The sequence below is a fragment of the Chinchilla lanigera genome, unplaced genomic scaffold (genome assembly GCF_000276665.1).
Source record: "Chinchilla lanigera isolate Chin_1 unplaced genomic scaffold, ChiLan1.0 scaffold00110, whole genome shotgun sequence".
In the NCBI taxonomy this organism is placed as follows: Eukaryota; Metazoa; Chordata; class Mammalia; order Rodentia; family Chinchillidae; genus Chinchilla; species Chinchilla lanigera.
The window spans coordinates 900,700-915,990 of NW_004955511.1; the positions used below are offsets into that span (position 1 = coordinate 900,700).

At 34.0% G+C, this 15,291-nt stretch overlaps 1 protein-coding gene and 1 pseudogene across 1 annotated transcript; both read right to left on the reverse strand.

Annotated features, from left to right (window-relative positions):
- Positions 1 to 502: 502 nt before the first annotated feature.
- Positions 503 to 3,299, reverse strand: LOC102010932 (annotated as a pseudogene).
- Positions 3,300 to 6,966: 3,667 nt separating this feature from the next.
- LOC102028882 (olfactory receptor 10AG1-like) lies at positions 6,967 to 7,932 on the reverse strand. The gene has a single exon (XM_005407951.1). It carries the CDS (start codon positions 7,918 to 7,920, stop codon positions 6,967 to 6,969), a length of 954 nt encoding a protein of 317 aa, XP_005408008.1. The 5' UTR covers positions 7,921 to 7,932.
- Between the last annotated feature and the right edge of the window lie 7,359 nt (positions 7,933 to 15,291).

Consider the following 15,291-nt stretch of genomic DNA (forward strand, 5'->3'; position numbering starts at 1 on the left):
GAAAAATGATTTTTCAAATGCATTGGTTCTATATCCAGTAAAATAGTTTATCTTATTTTTACTAATTTTATTATGTAATCTATTTTCTATGCACAGTTATTCACAGCCAATAGAAGATTACTTTCTTTCCATTTCTCATATTTTGTGGAAGTTTTTTACATAGGTAATCTAGGATGACCTATAACATTATAGAGAAAATCAGTAAAAATCTCAGCTATTGCTTTTTAGAACACACTTTTAGATATCAACTTGTGCAGGTTTTCACATATGTTCAAATCACCAATAAATTTTGGAGAAACACTCTAAAACATTAAATATAAGACTGTCTGTATATTAACTTATCAGAAAAACTAGGGTAGATGCAACCCAGACATCAGAAGTGCTGCATAAAGGAAAACTTGAAGAATGAATAAATATAATCTATAGGTGGGCAGCAAAGCAATCCAAAAGTAAGTTTCTCATGAACAGGAGCAGAATTAGTTTACAGAGCAGACAGTAAGTATTAAACATTAGTCATGAATTTTCTTAAGGCTGTCATGACTTCTTTTCTTCAGAGAATAAATCAGAGAGTTAAACACTGGGGTGAGAATCGTGTAGAAGAGAGACAGAAGTTTATCAGTGCTGGAGAACTATTTGCATCTGCGTTGTAAATATGTAATGATTCCAGATCAAAAATAAAGCCACAACTATGAGGTGTGAGGAGCAGGGGGAGAAGGCTTTGACTCGTCCTCTTGCTGATGACAAATTCAGGATGGTGGAGATGATTTTATTGTAGGAGCCAAGAATCAACAGAAAAGGGACCACAACGAACTGCATGACAACAGAAAAGATCAATACCTCATTTAGGAAAGTGTCTGCACAGGCTAGGTTGTGTATTGGTGGGATGTCACAGAAAAAGTGATTGATTTGCTTGGACTCACAAAATGGCAGCAGGAAAATCTGACATGTGTGCGCTATCTTCCCTGGAATTGCACTGACCCAGGAAGCAGCTACCAGCTGGATACAGACCTTGTGGTTCACGATTACAGGATAGGGCAGAAGGTTACAAATAGGCACGTAACGGTATCACTTTGTAATTTAGTATTGCTTGTATTGTTTTTATGCTATTTTCTAAATGGATGTCTGTTTGTTAATATGTTTTTGCTCTTTTATTTTTAAAATAAATTTTAAAAAACAACCTACATTTGCAAACATAAGAGAAAAGCACAACTGCATAGCACAAGCAAACACAGGAATATTTTTTTCATTGTCCAAAGATTTATGAGCATTCAAGAAAGAGTGATAGACACATAGCAGATTTCTAGGACAAAATACATGGGTGTCTGAAGGCCTAGGATGACCTTAGTTATAAGAATAATTATCCCATTTCCTGATAGGATGATCACATAGATTAATAAAAAAAACCACAAAAGCAACTTTGGGAGATTGGAGATCTCAGAACATCCCAAAAGAACAAATTCCCATCTTTGCAGTGAAATTCAATTCTTGAGTCATTTTTTTTAGTTTTTCACATGTAAAAATAGTAAGGTATGTCATTTATATTCTTTGAGATATTATCCAATTTATGGACTAAAGCATTACTTGGACAATTAGCACAGGAAGTTTCTAACCTGTTCTCAAATTGCTCTTTTGTATATGAGAGGAGCAAAAAGCACAGGTGAATTCCAAGAGTTAGGACTATTACATTTTAAAATTATATTTTGTATCTATTGTGAATTTTAATTTGAGTGGCAATGATATGACCTAGAATAATACATTTTTAATTCTTTCTATTACATGGTGAAACCAAATAAGTCTTTTTTATGCGTAGAAGCAGAATTACAATACACAACTTTTTCTTCATATTCTTTCAGTAGCATGCCCAGTGTCAAAATTTTAAGCATAACTTTTGTTAAAGAATGAACGCTACCATGCAACTCTTTGCAAGTACCTTGGTGCTTCCCCTAACTTCAGCGCAGCTGTAGCTCTGCCCTCCCTGCCTACATAACAAGTTGAAACTGCATGTGTTTTGCAATGCTCTATCATAAGACCTTAGTAGCATTGTAATCATGTATTATTACCAAGATCATTTATTTTCCACATTTTTATTATGCAGCAAATATTTAATAATATTTTAGCCTGTCAAATAGTTAATAACAATGATAATATTAAAGTTTTGGACTGTTGATGTGATTCTAGTACTCTGCTTAGTCAATCTATCCTTACGTGTCTTGCTATCTGCCATTGGTTATTCTCATTTTTTTAAAAAAAAAAAGTCTCATTTTTATTAATTTAACTGGGATAAATCATATGCAACTCAACATAAGCAAAGAGAATTTCTTTTGTATTTTTTGAGACAGGGTCTCGCTATGCAGTTCATGCTGGACTTGAGCTCAGTTTGTATCTCAGGCTGGCCTTATGATCACAATAATACTCCTGCCTCAGCCTCCCAAGCACTGGGATTACAAGTATGAACCACCATGCCTCAGACAAGACAATTTATTCTAACACAGGACAACTGGACAGTTTCCAAAAAGATCAAAATCACAGAATATCTTTTTTTAACATAGAGAGTATGTGTTTACTGGTAGTGTAACAATAATAAGACAGATACTCAATAACTTTTTCCTGGGTAATGAGTTAAAATTGATATTTTCTGTGAGCTATTGTTGTATATATCAAATATTTACTGTGATATGTTCTTTCTTATTTTTGAAATTATTTTCTTCAATGTAATGCCCATATCCTACTTTCCCATATGACATCTTATGAATAAAGAATGAAGTATGACACAGTCTATATAATGTTTTACTATCTTGCATATATGTCAGTATTTCAATATAGGGGTTGTATGCTTTACCTAGTTCTATATTTGACTTCTACAACCTATATTTTACATTATTTTATATTTTCTTGACTTAAAAAATATTTTTGTTTTGTTTTGTTTTTTTTCTCCGGTACCAGGAACCGAACTCACGACCTTGCGCTTGCCAGGCAGGGGCTTTGCCGCTGAGCTAAATCCCCAGCCCCTGAGCTAAATCCCCAGCCCCGACTTAAAAAATATTTAAATTTCCAGAATTTACTTTAAAGTGTTCTTGCCCAAGTTAATGAATCAAAAACAATCACTTATCTTTTATTCTCTCTTATATAGTTTATTGTATGGGATTGTTATATTCTATAATTATTACTCGCATTTGCAATTAACAGTCTTTCAAAATTCACTATTATAGGTCCATAGACCCCACTGCATAGGTATGCTGAGTAAGTTTATAAAGTGTAGAAATTACTCCTTGTAACTTTACATAAAATATCACCTCCATCTTTGCTGCATTTGACACTGACTCTTGAAAAAATGCTTCTTAGATTTAAGGCAAGCATTATAAAATGCTAATACAGCATTATTTGTATTCAAACTTGAAGAAAACTGTGAATAATATAATAAAAGGCCTGTCCATATAAAATAAAAAAATTTGAAGTGCTGCTTATGATGCAAAAGGAAGATAGACCATCAATTATGTGTTATAAACTTTCATCATGTGTGATGTTTTGTGAATACTTCTCAAAAAACATGAAGTATATTAAAGACTTTAGACTTCTTTTCTAAAAATTTAATTACTTAACATTAATAGGAAAATATGTTTTGAAGGTCAGATTACTTAATGAAAGTTCCATGCATAAAATATAATTCTTAAAATAAAATCTTATAGGACGTTTGAGTAGCAATATGATTTTTAAAAGAATAAAAATTATATATAGTCTTTGGATGCTAAGAAAAATTTGATCTTGTAATTTATAAATGGATGTTTGTAGACGATAAGCTGTCATATTAATGTTCCACAGAACACTTTCTAAAAGGGATATGACACTTTTCTTTAAAAATACAAATTACAGTATGCTGGATTACAATTCAAGTTTTAATGCAAAGATTAAAAATACAGATTGCTATCACTTCTTTATGATCCTATTTTATACTTCTTTGCTTCTTTTTAAAATTAACCCGGGCATCTGAAAAGAAAGACAAAAGACAACTAGGCAAGGCACACTTCAGTGTTTAAAAATTATTATTGTTATTATCACTCACTCTAGATAAGTATTTTTCTAAGAAAGGATTTTCTCTAAAGTTCTATGACTGAGAAACAAACTACAGGCTTAGCTCCCCTTTAAATAGCATGTAACACAGTATATAATGGGCCACAGAATGTATTGAAATATTGACAAAACTATATTTTATCATTCAGGGTGACGTTGTAAAATAAGTTACAATTACTAGATTGGTAGGTTGTTAGCATTAACAGTCTACCAACTAATGTAAATCAACCAACTAATGTAAATATACCACTGTATAAATTATATCATTTTCATTTCAGTTTGTTTTATTTATTCATTTATTCACTTATTTATTTATTGTCTTTTTGAGACAGGGTCTTGCTATGCACTTCACGGTGGCCTTGAGCTCACTTCGTAGCCCAGGCTGCTCCCGAACTCTTAACAGTCCTCGTGCCTCAGCCTCCTGAGTGTTGGGATTACAGGCCTATGCCAGCACTCCTGGCTTTTGTTTCAGTTTAATCCATCATAGCAAAGTAACGAATAAGTTTACAAGCTGTGTGTATACATTCTGAACTTAAAGCTTCCCATTTTCAATATTTGTCAATTATTGATTCTCAGAGTTTTGCACTATGGTAGAAATCATAGAAAATAGCAACACAAAAATCCTAGCAGCATGAAATAACCCATACTCACTCTTTCGGATTTAGATACAGTTCAATTTTCCCCTCTCAACCAGAACAATTGAAGTGTATATGTAAATAAGATAGATCTTTTCAAAATATTAGCTACTCTTTAAATGAGAACATCTCACTTTTCCTTCTCTCCTGTTGCTTTCACGTATGCCATTTTAATATTGAATCTGGGCTCCTACATAGTGATCATTTCCATTTGTTCTTCCAGATATTCTCTTGCCTACGGTCAAAAGCTGTGCTTTCTGAAATCTTTGTGTAGAAACCCTCCTGTTTAGGTTTCACTGGTAATCTTTCTTTGGATTAAAACTAGATAAGTAAGTTAGGTTTTAAATCATAGGGAAGCAAAATCAATGTGCAGATGCTTTTAACATATAAAAGATGTATAATTTTTCAATGAATGTATTCTAAGAGCTGATCATGCATAGTACTCATTCATTTTTTCCAGGATAAAGTATCCTCCCTGATATACTCTAACCTGGACCACATTCCCAGCCAGCCTGCTGTAGTTCTTAGGCTAAGACTGGCTCTCCAGGTTACCCAAGCTGGCACGAAACATAAAAGCCTCCATCGTCAGCTCCAAGTAGTGAGGATTTAGATCAATTTGTGCCAGCAAACCTACCAGCCACGCACATTCCTCTTTAACAGCTGATATCTTATTTTAAAAATGATAATATTAAAGGTGAAAAGAATAATAAAAAACTATGATATTTAGGGGAAATATAATGATATAATTTACTAGATAAAGAATGGGGCATTGTTCTAGCATCTTCACTGGCTGTAAGACTGCCTTCCCATTGCTTGCAATTTGGTCCTATGTAATTGAAGAAAGAAAAATAATAAGCAATTTAGGATTAACACATATGTAAGACAATTCTTGTTGCGACATTTTTTTTTCCTGCAAGATGATATTTCATTGATTAACTTAACCAGGTAAAAAACCAAACATTTTGCTTTTAAAATATTGCTCAACATAGATGAAACTATAAAGGCAGGGAGAAGAGTTATATATTAGCAGTTTCTAGGCAAAATATAGAATCATTCCAGATGATTGAAATGAAAGAACTTTAACCTGATGCCTGCTTACATGGTGTATTATTTTCCTATAGGTGCCATAGAAAATTATCACAAAGTTGAGGGTTTAAAGGGACATAAAATTAGTCTCTCATGGGTCCATGCCAGGTACAAATTTGGAGTGCTGCAGAGCTCTAAACCGTGATGTCTTGCATTTCAAAATGCTTGGGTGTAACACACTCTTCCATTCTTTCACATTTGCTATTACACAGCAGTATTTTGAGGACTAGTACCCAATCCACTAAATGTGGGTGCTGAGAGCTGTATAATACCAGAACAAGAATGAAAGCTACAGCAGGAGGAACTGAAGTTACTGCAGAACGGTCATAGCTTGGACAACAGAGGAAACAACATATACAGGATGTGAATCCTAAAAGGACATGGATAGAGACAGAGACAGAAATGGCAAAATGCTGTCCACATATTTTTAAAACACTGAGTCGGAGAAACTAAGATAACTGCAGAATAGTGAAATTCGGGGGGACAAGGGTGAGGAGAAGGTGTGGTTTTCTTTCTTTTTTAAAAATTTAAAGAGAAAAAAGAAAAAAGAGAAGTAAAACAACAGTAATACAAAATTTCAAAACAAGATAATAGGAGATTAACAATGGTTAATGTATCGTGTAGTTATCTTCAAATTAGTTGTTCAGATTACAAGATATAGGTCGTAGTTTTTCAAAGTCATGGGCTATGAGACAAGATAGGAAATAGGAAAATGCAGAAATCAAACAAAAGAAAAACACAGATTCCCCTGTTCTCAGTGTCATGGTTAGTTCTGGTAGTCTTCATTGGTTAAATCCAGATAGAGGACCGTAGAATTCCAACAAATGAATGAAAGAGAAAAGGTTAAAGAATACTTATTCCTAGACATGAGCGGTATCACCATCATATGAGACATTCAGTTAACCTTTCATTGCACTGTTTATGCTCTTAGATCAACAGTCAGTTATGGGGAAAATGGTTTATTCCTGAAAATAGATCAATGATCTTTAGAAGTGTTCATTTTTACACTGAATTTGCTCATGTGTTTAAGTAAACTATATAAAACCGAGATCATTTTACATAATGTGATTTCATAATCATATTTTAAATGCTCAATATATAGTTATGTAAGAACAACATGAATATTTTTCCAACTCTAGCTATATAAGAAGCACATCAGCAAATTATTTCTGAGTTTTCATGTCTTTCTTCCGTGTTGATAACTTAGTAGTTTTCTCAGTGCAAACATGATATCGTTGTTCCTCAGCGTGTAGATAATTGGATTCAGAGTTGGGATCAAAATGGTGTAGAAAAGAGAGATGAGTGTCCCCCCACCTTCCGACTGACTTGGTTTGGGTTGTAAATACGTGATAATAGCTGTCCCATAGAATAAAACCACAACTATCAGGTGAGAAGAGCAGGTGGAGAAGGCTTTAGCCCTGCCTCCGACCAAGGGCATTTTCAGAATGTTGGAGATAATTCTGCCATAGGACATGATGATCAACAGACAAGGAGCCATGACAAACACCACCGCAACCACGTAGACTGCGATCTCATTCTCAAAAGTGTCCCCGCAAGCGAGCTTGAGTACTGGGGGGATGTCGCAAAAGAAGTGATGGATTCTGTTAGACCCACAAAAGGGCAAAGAGAAAATCTGGCATGTTTGCCCAATCATGACAGGAATCCCACAGATCCAGGAGGCGGCCACCAGCTGCGCACAGAACTTGTGATTCATGATTAGGGCATAATGCAAAGGGTGACAGATGGCCACGTAGCGGTCATAGGCCATCGCAGTCAGGAGGAGACACTCTGTGCCTCCCAGCGTGAGGACAAAGCACATCTGTGTCGCACAGGCAAGCAAGGAAATAGTTCCTTTTTGGGTGCAAAGATCCATGAGCATTCTTGGGATAGTGGCTGTTACATAACAAATTTCCAAAAAGGAAAAATTGCTAAGGAAAAAATACATAGGGCTCTGAAGAGTAGGCTCAACTTGTGTTATTAGTATTATAATACTATTGCACAGTACAATAGTCAAATATATCAGTAAAAATATTCCAAAGAGGATCCACCGAAGGTCAGGAATATCAGAAAACCCCAAGAGAACAAATTCCATGAATGTAGTCATATTTGATATTTCTCCTCTCATTTGCATTTCATCTGTAGTTAAGATACATTCAGGATGGTTAATATATTTACATTTGCAATTACATGCCCTGTTGTGTTACCATAATTAAATCTATAGACACATGATTCTAATGTTATTTCTAATTTCATTTTGCTGCTTCTATGACACAAAAGGGACTTGTATGCAATTAACTTTAATTCAAGAGATAAAATATAACATTTTATTAAGATTGGCTGTAATGATACCCAAGATTATTGAGATACATACACACTTATCAATAATTAGAGCACACTGTGTGATTTACTATCATCGCCTTCTCTGGCCCTTAATATTAGAGTTAGCTACCAAGTTCTTTCTATTGTGTGCCGGGTTTTATTACTTTTCTCTCTGTGTTAATTGTTTTCCATCTTCTTTAAATTCAGTTCTCTTGAAGCTTCTCTTTCAGTCTTAGTAAAAATGAGTTTGTATACTCCTTTTGCACTCCAGTGGAAGCAATTTTCCTAAATCAGTTTTTCATTACAAAGAACTAAGTGCATTATTATTGCTTTTCTATGGACACCTCTCCCATCCTATATACAAAACACTACACATATTAAGTACAGAATAGTTATAACTTTCTCTATTACCTTCTCCTTCTACATTACTGATAAAAACTAAAGAACTTAAGGAAAGATATGGCTAATTCTTCATGCTATTCTTCTATGTCCTGTCTTCTCCTTTGTTATGTTTCTGTTGCTATAGAATTTTGTTTCAATCAAATGCAACTCTGTCTCTAGATCCCTTGTCCAATGTTGTACTACTTCAGTGCAAGTTTGATTAAATCCAGTGGTAATATACTCTAGCCATTGTAAAGGCCAAAGTACATAAACAGAACTAAAAATCAAAGCATATCTTTGTTCTACTTGTTTCCCTGTTCCCTGACCCTCGACTCTCTTTCACGTTCTCTTAGAGACCATCTCATTAGCAAGATATCTACGTGCTTCTCTGTATCAGTGCTCTGTGTTTGTACTTTGCCTTGCTCATGCAAGAGATACGGTCAATTCATTATATCAGAAAGAACAAAAGTGAGGAAAAGGCTTTATAGAAGGAAGAAAGGAAGTGAGAGAGAAGAAAGAGAAGGAGATTTTTAAAAAAATCAAGCTGTACAATGTATGAAGACCCACTTCCCAGGATGGTCACACAGTGCATGTACACCTTGCATGTACACATGACTCAATCACCTCATACTTTTGAATTGATATAATGATAACTGCATAGTGGTTCTCTTCTATTTCTATAATCAGTTAGTATTAGTTTTCAAGTTTATCTCATGTAAATTATTTCTACTACTAGCATAATTAACAATATTTAACACCTACTTCATTTTATTTAACTCTACAATTAAGAAAGCTAATAAATCCATGACTTGTACAAACTAACTTATTTTCAGATAAAGAACTCAGAGTTTCATGAGTTTTTTTGTTTTAATTTGAAATTATCTTTAAGAAAAACAGTTTCGTGTGTCAACCACAGCTCACCTTCACAAACTTGCATTCAGCAATCTAAGATAGTTTAAATCATTTTTTTTACCTATAAATTTTTAAGCTCTTTTTCCCAGGAAGTCTCCTGAATGCTACGATACTTGTGCTTAGTTTAAGAACACGTCTTGTTCTTACATAGGAATAGTCCCACTTACTCTTAGGACAATCTCCTCTCGTGCACCAGTTGCATTTCTGGAAGCCTGGATGTATTTGGAAATCATTCTGGTTCATTATTGAGAGCTACTTTTTAAACAGGAGCTCCTTCATCTTCCTCTCTTTGGTGTAAAGCTCCCCTACCACAGGGGGAATTAGCTCATAGTGAAAGAGCACTTGTCTGCCTTTGAGGAAAAATTTAAAATGCCTGGCTGTTGCATGCAAGGCCTTTAATAAGTGATAGGCAGTTGGCTAGTTTAGTCTTATTCCCACAGTTCTTCCAGATCTGGGTCACTAGAAAGTGTCCTGTGTGTTTTATAACAAAAACATGCAATGCTTGGTGTCATCAGTATTTGAGGTGGTGAAAGCCCTTTTCAGAATTGGACCTAAGTTAATATATGGAAATATAGGCATGTCACACTTCCTAAAATATCTAGGTTTTCTTGTATTTGTATTGTGTTATCTGTTCAAGGTTTAGAGAAGGCGTCTCTCTGATTGAGACTACAAGCCTCCTTGAAAACACAAAATTTAAGCAAAGACAGAATGCAAAGGTGAATCTTTCCTCTAATCACCCAGTGCCTAGAAAACTATTCCTGGTTCTGTATGCAGATAAGAATCTCAAGCGGAAGTCTGTGAAAAAACCATCTTCATCTACCTACACTTTTGTTCTGCAGGGTTGTGTTTTACATTCATTTATTCATTAACACCACAATCCAGTGTTTATGTTTCAGGGTACTATTTATTTTTGCAGAACATTTTGAAATGTGAAAAATGCTATGCATATGTACCTTTTTATTGTATTTTTATTGATTCACATTCTGTTTTTAACTTTCCTTCTGTCTTCCTTTTCTTCCATTTGAAAAACCTCCCTTTTGTATTTCTCAATTGTAAGTCTTTTCTTGATTTATTTTTCCCTTTAATTGGTACAAATGCTTTTCATTATAAAATACCATTTTCTCTCTTGCAGTGTAATTTCACTAGATAGATAATTGTATCTCGACAGATTTTTATTTGTTTTCTCTTTCACCCTCTAAAGATGTAGCTCCATTATCTCTTTAAGTAAATCTTAATGAGAAAACACTAACCAAGTTTTTATTACTTTAACATGAGTTAATATGAAAAAGTAAAAGAATTTTAAAATTTTGCTGTAATAAATATTCTTCTATGACACTGTAAGTAATTAATATAGAAAATTTACTATAAATTCCCACTCTTTGTACCTTACGTAATGAAGTACAATTACAAACACACTTTCATATATATGAGGTGATAATCAATAGGTACAATTGTTCACATGTCTTAAACACATCTTAAAATCATCTTTGAGTTATCTTTTTCTTTATCATCATAGTTTTTAGAATAGTTTTTATATGAAACAGCTATCTACATAGATGTATAACTTTCAAGTTTAGAGATTGCCTTACTATAATTGATGGGATTAAGTAAATTCAGCAAAAATATTTTCCTCATACTAGATTCAAGATGATAACACACATTATATTTGTGAAGATTCATTATGTTGAATTTAATATTCAAAATTATCTAGAATTATTTCATAGATAAATCAGGTGCATAAATATCTAGTTTTCTTTCTTGTCACATATTTATATTTTTAGGATATTATATTTTATTAACTGTAAGTATTTATACCAAGACTAACTCTATTCTGTAGTCTGAACTTTTTCATATTCAAGTGTGTCTATATGTTCGGTGTGTTCCTATGTGGGGCTCTCTGTTAATTGCCACTGTCCCTTTTCTATTATAGAATTTATTTAAATTGTTTGTATTTCTGCAACACTTAGTAAGTTGCACTGCTATGGTGAATGGGCCTCCCACTGTACTGTCTTGTGAAGAACGTCTTGGCTTCTATGACTTTACAACAATTAGACTCATTTTTTTTCCTGAGCAATTGAATTACAGCACTAAGTCACATACATATACACTGACAAAATGAAGATTATTCTATTTCTTTGATTTTATTATGGTAAATTTACATATTAAAAAGTTTTAGATTTCTCATATATGAAAATGTAGACAAATTTTTCTGATATATGAAAAGGTAGACAAATTCATTTTTTCTCACATCTTGCTCCAATGTTTTATAATTTATCGGATAGGGTGCCTGGATGATTCTTAAGTATCTGATAATTTTCATCTGACTCAACATGGAATTTATTATAAACACTTCAAATTAATATCTGGATAATGGCAAACATTATTTTCTTGAATTCAATATAGGTCATAGGTTGTAAGATGCTTAGTAATGAAAAACATTTGCATTAGTTTTCTATAACTATGATGGAAAAATCAATTAAAAAATCAACAAGGATATTGTATTTTTATTGGATGACATCTTCAGAGGGTTCAGTTTAAGTTTCGCTGGCTCTACTGCTGAGAGCCTGGAGTGGGACATCATGGTGGGGGTGGTGGAGCCAGAGCAGGAGAGAAAGAGGGAGGGAGAGAGAGGGAGAGGGAGGGATGAGACTGACTTCCTTCAACCAGGCCTAAGCATGTATACATACATGAAAGACTAACATTTTAACAAATGATTGCAGTTTCTGACTTTATATCTTTTGTCAGTTCTTAGTTGTGAACATGTTTTATCTATAGTCTCAGAATATATCTTGTCTCCAGTTATTTAGTCCTATTTTCTTAGAACTTCTACATCAATTTTCACTAGAAACATTCCAAACAATTCATTCAATATTTGTTTTTGTGTGCCATTTTTCATCTTTGTCTGCCTTTGGCATTCCTTTTGGGTATAACTGTAGAAAAGGATTCCAAGAAAACACAAAGACTTAAAGCTTCCTCTCTATATGCACCTTCTCCTAGTTATTCAAGTGCATATTTAGCTAAGCCAAGTTAGAAATCCTCTTGCCCAATAAAGGAAGAATTTCTAAGGAAAAACTACATAGACCTCTAAAGAGTAGAATCTCCTTTTGTTATTAGCATTGTAATGCTACTGTACATCAAAGTAGTTGAATATATAAATAAAAATGGACTCCAAAGAATCCATTACATGTGGGCAGTATTAGAAAATCCCAAAAGAACAAATTCCATGAGTGTAATGGCATCAGATTTTTCAGTTGTATTTTTTTTTCCATCTACAGACATGGTAGATTCAACATGGTTCATCACATTTGGAACTACACTGCACTCTTCTGATGCCTGAATTACACCCTTAAGTGTATCTACACAGGCCTTCAAAGTATTTTCTCATTACCTCATTAGGTTGCTACCAGATAGAGATTAAAAATTGAGATATGAAGTGATAAACAATTGAAATACACTCAAGAAATAAAGTCTAATATATTTTATTGCACCTGTCTCTAAATATACAAGCATATCCTGTTTTTGAAACTTTCATTGTTATTTTTTGTCTTTTTTCTCTTAAAAAAAAACAAACAAAAAAATAAAGAAATAGTGTATGTTATTGTTTAGAGAATATTGTGGAGAAATAATATTTAGTACTTCATCCTTGAGTGCAATTATGTTAGAGGTTTTGTCCTAATACTTCCCCTGACTTTTTATTTTATTGATAGTAATATTCTGTGTGCTTTTAATCCAAAGGTATTTCCCATTATCCCTTGGGATAATTCTTCCATAATTCAGATTCAAAATGGGTTTTAAATCTTCATTTTTACATTATAGTGAGAGTCTACCTTTTTAAATTAATTATTTGTTCATGAGGAAATAAAATACAATATTATTACTTTACTAAATCTATCTCTTCCATCACTGATAAAAAATAAGAAAAATGTTAATACTGTCATTCTGTACATTTACATTCTCTTATAAGATATGCTATCATATATACTAAAATATTACTTAAATTTTGTGCTATATCAGATCCAGGTCACTTAGACCTTAAAAAATGTGCTCGTGGTCTGCCATTGTGCATGTTGTAGATGAGGTGGTGAGAACCCTTTTCCAAACAAGACTATTTTTTTATTTAATTAAATTCTGTGGAAATTATACCATTTCATATTTGCTGAAAAAAAATCTAGTTTTTCAAAATTCATATTATCTTATCTACTGTGGCCTCAGAGAAAGCATGTCTCTGACTGAAAATACACAAGCCACTTCAAAAATAAATTTTACATAACATGAAACTGTCTTCAAAACATTTTCCCATTTCAGTAATTCCAGGCACATATGGAAATAACAGCTCTGTGAGACTGAGGCCAGCAGGATTTCAAGGTCAAGCCCAACTTGGGCAACCTAGAAAGACACTGTTTTGAAGTAACGAATAAAATAGGGGAGGGCATGTAACTCAATATGAGGGCCATAGGGTCAATGCCACCCCAAAAAGCAATCTCAAGCATTGTAATGATCCTACGGTCCACATCTACCCTGTAATAATTTGCTAAATGCTTCTCAAGCTCTGCTTTCAATATTGAGTATTCCAATGTATGCAATATCATTGCAGTTGCTTCCTTTAAAATTTCTCTCACATTGTTTCACAAGTTACTAAGCAGACACATAGTATTTATGAAGTTGTATTTGATTTGTTTCTTTTGTATGGAAAGAAAAGTTATTTTTCTAGTTCACTGGGTTTACATTCAGCAAAAATACAATTATTTACCCTAATAATTGTAATGTATGCTCTTTTTTCTATATATATTGTCAGGCCCAGAACATAATTGGATTATTTTGTTTACAATTCTCATACTTTTCTTGTAGTTTTTACATATACAAGCCAGCATCTCCAGTAATATGCTAAATAAAATTGGTGAGGGAGAAGATACTCTCTTGCTGGCATGAAGAGAAAGACATAATTCAACATTTGTTCTTAACTGTAATATGTGCCAGCTCATATTACAAATCATTGCTTCTATTGACACTAATATGCACCTCACATGAGGGAACATAGGAACCCTTCCTCTTCTGTTTATTTCCTATCTCTGTCATCTTTTTCTAATAATACAAGGGATGATCATACTTTACAATACAACTTTAAATAAAGATATTTCAGTTAAAGGCACCTTGCATCAATCCTCCTCAAATACACCTGCTTTGTAGAAGGCAGCCTGCAAGTTTGTACCTGACCAAGGGGCAACGAAGATGAAAAATAAAGAGACACAGAATCATGTTAAAACGTGGAGGGCTAGGGGCTTCTTGTCTACTTTCGACAGGGAGCCCCCAGTGACTGGCGCACCTTGCTTTATTCGCTGAGACATGGACACACACAGAGTTGCACAAGATTCATCAGTCTGCACCATCCATGGTACTAGTCCGAGTAAATGAGAGGATGTCAGCCGTCCTGCAGGGTGTCACACTGGCATGCTACCTTTCTCCTTAGTACTCACAGAGGAGGACAATTAGGTCTCAACCTTCCTATCTGGTCTCCCAAGACCCTTGCTTGGAACACACTTACACCATTTTTCTTGGCACTTTTGAAGTGGTTCTGAAAGCCCTTGTTCATGATGTCTCAAAAGATTGGCTGAGTGCTGCCACCGGAGTGCCATCCAGAGGAGAGTCAGGCTCCTCAAACATCCCACGCTGTCTTCACCTACCTTTCCCACTGCGTCTGGGGTCATGCGACTTCACGCTCTTGTAAAAGTCAAAGTGACTATAAAAGTCAATGTTTTCAATCAATTCAGGACATCAAAGCATGTATGGTATCACAACAGAATGACCTCAAAAAATGGCCAGAATAATGGGATAAATGCGCTGCATATAACTAAGCATTTCACATGGGATTAACAACTTTGGGCCTTTACGG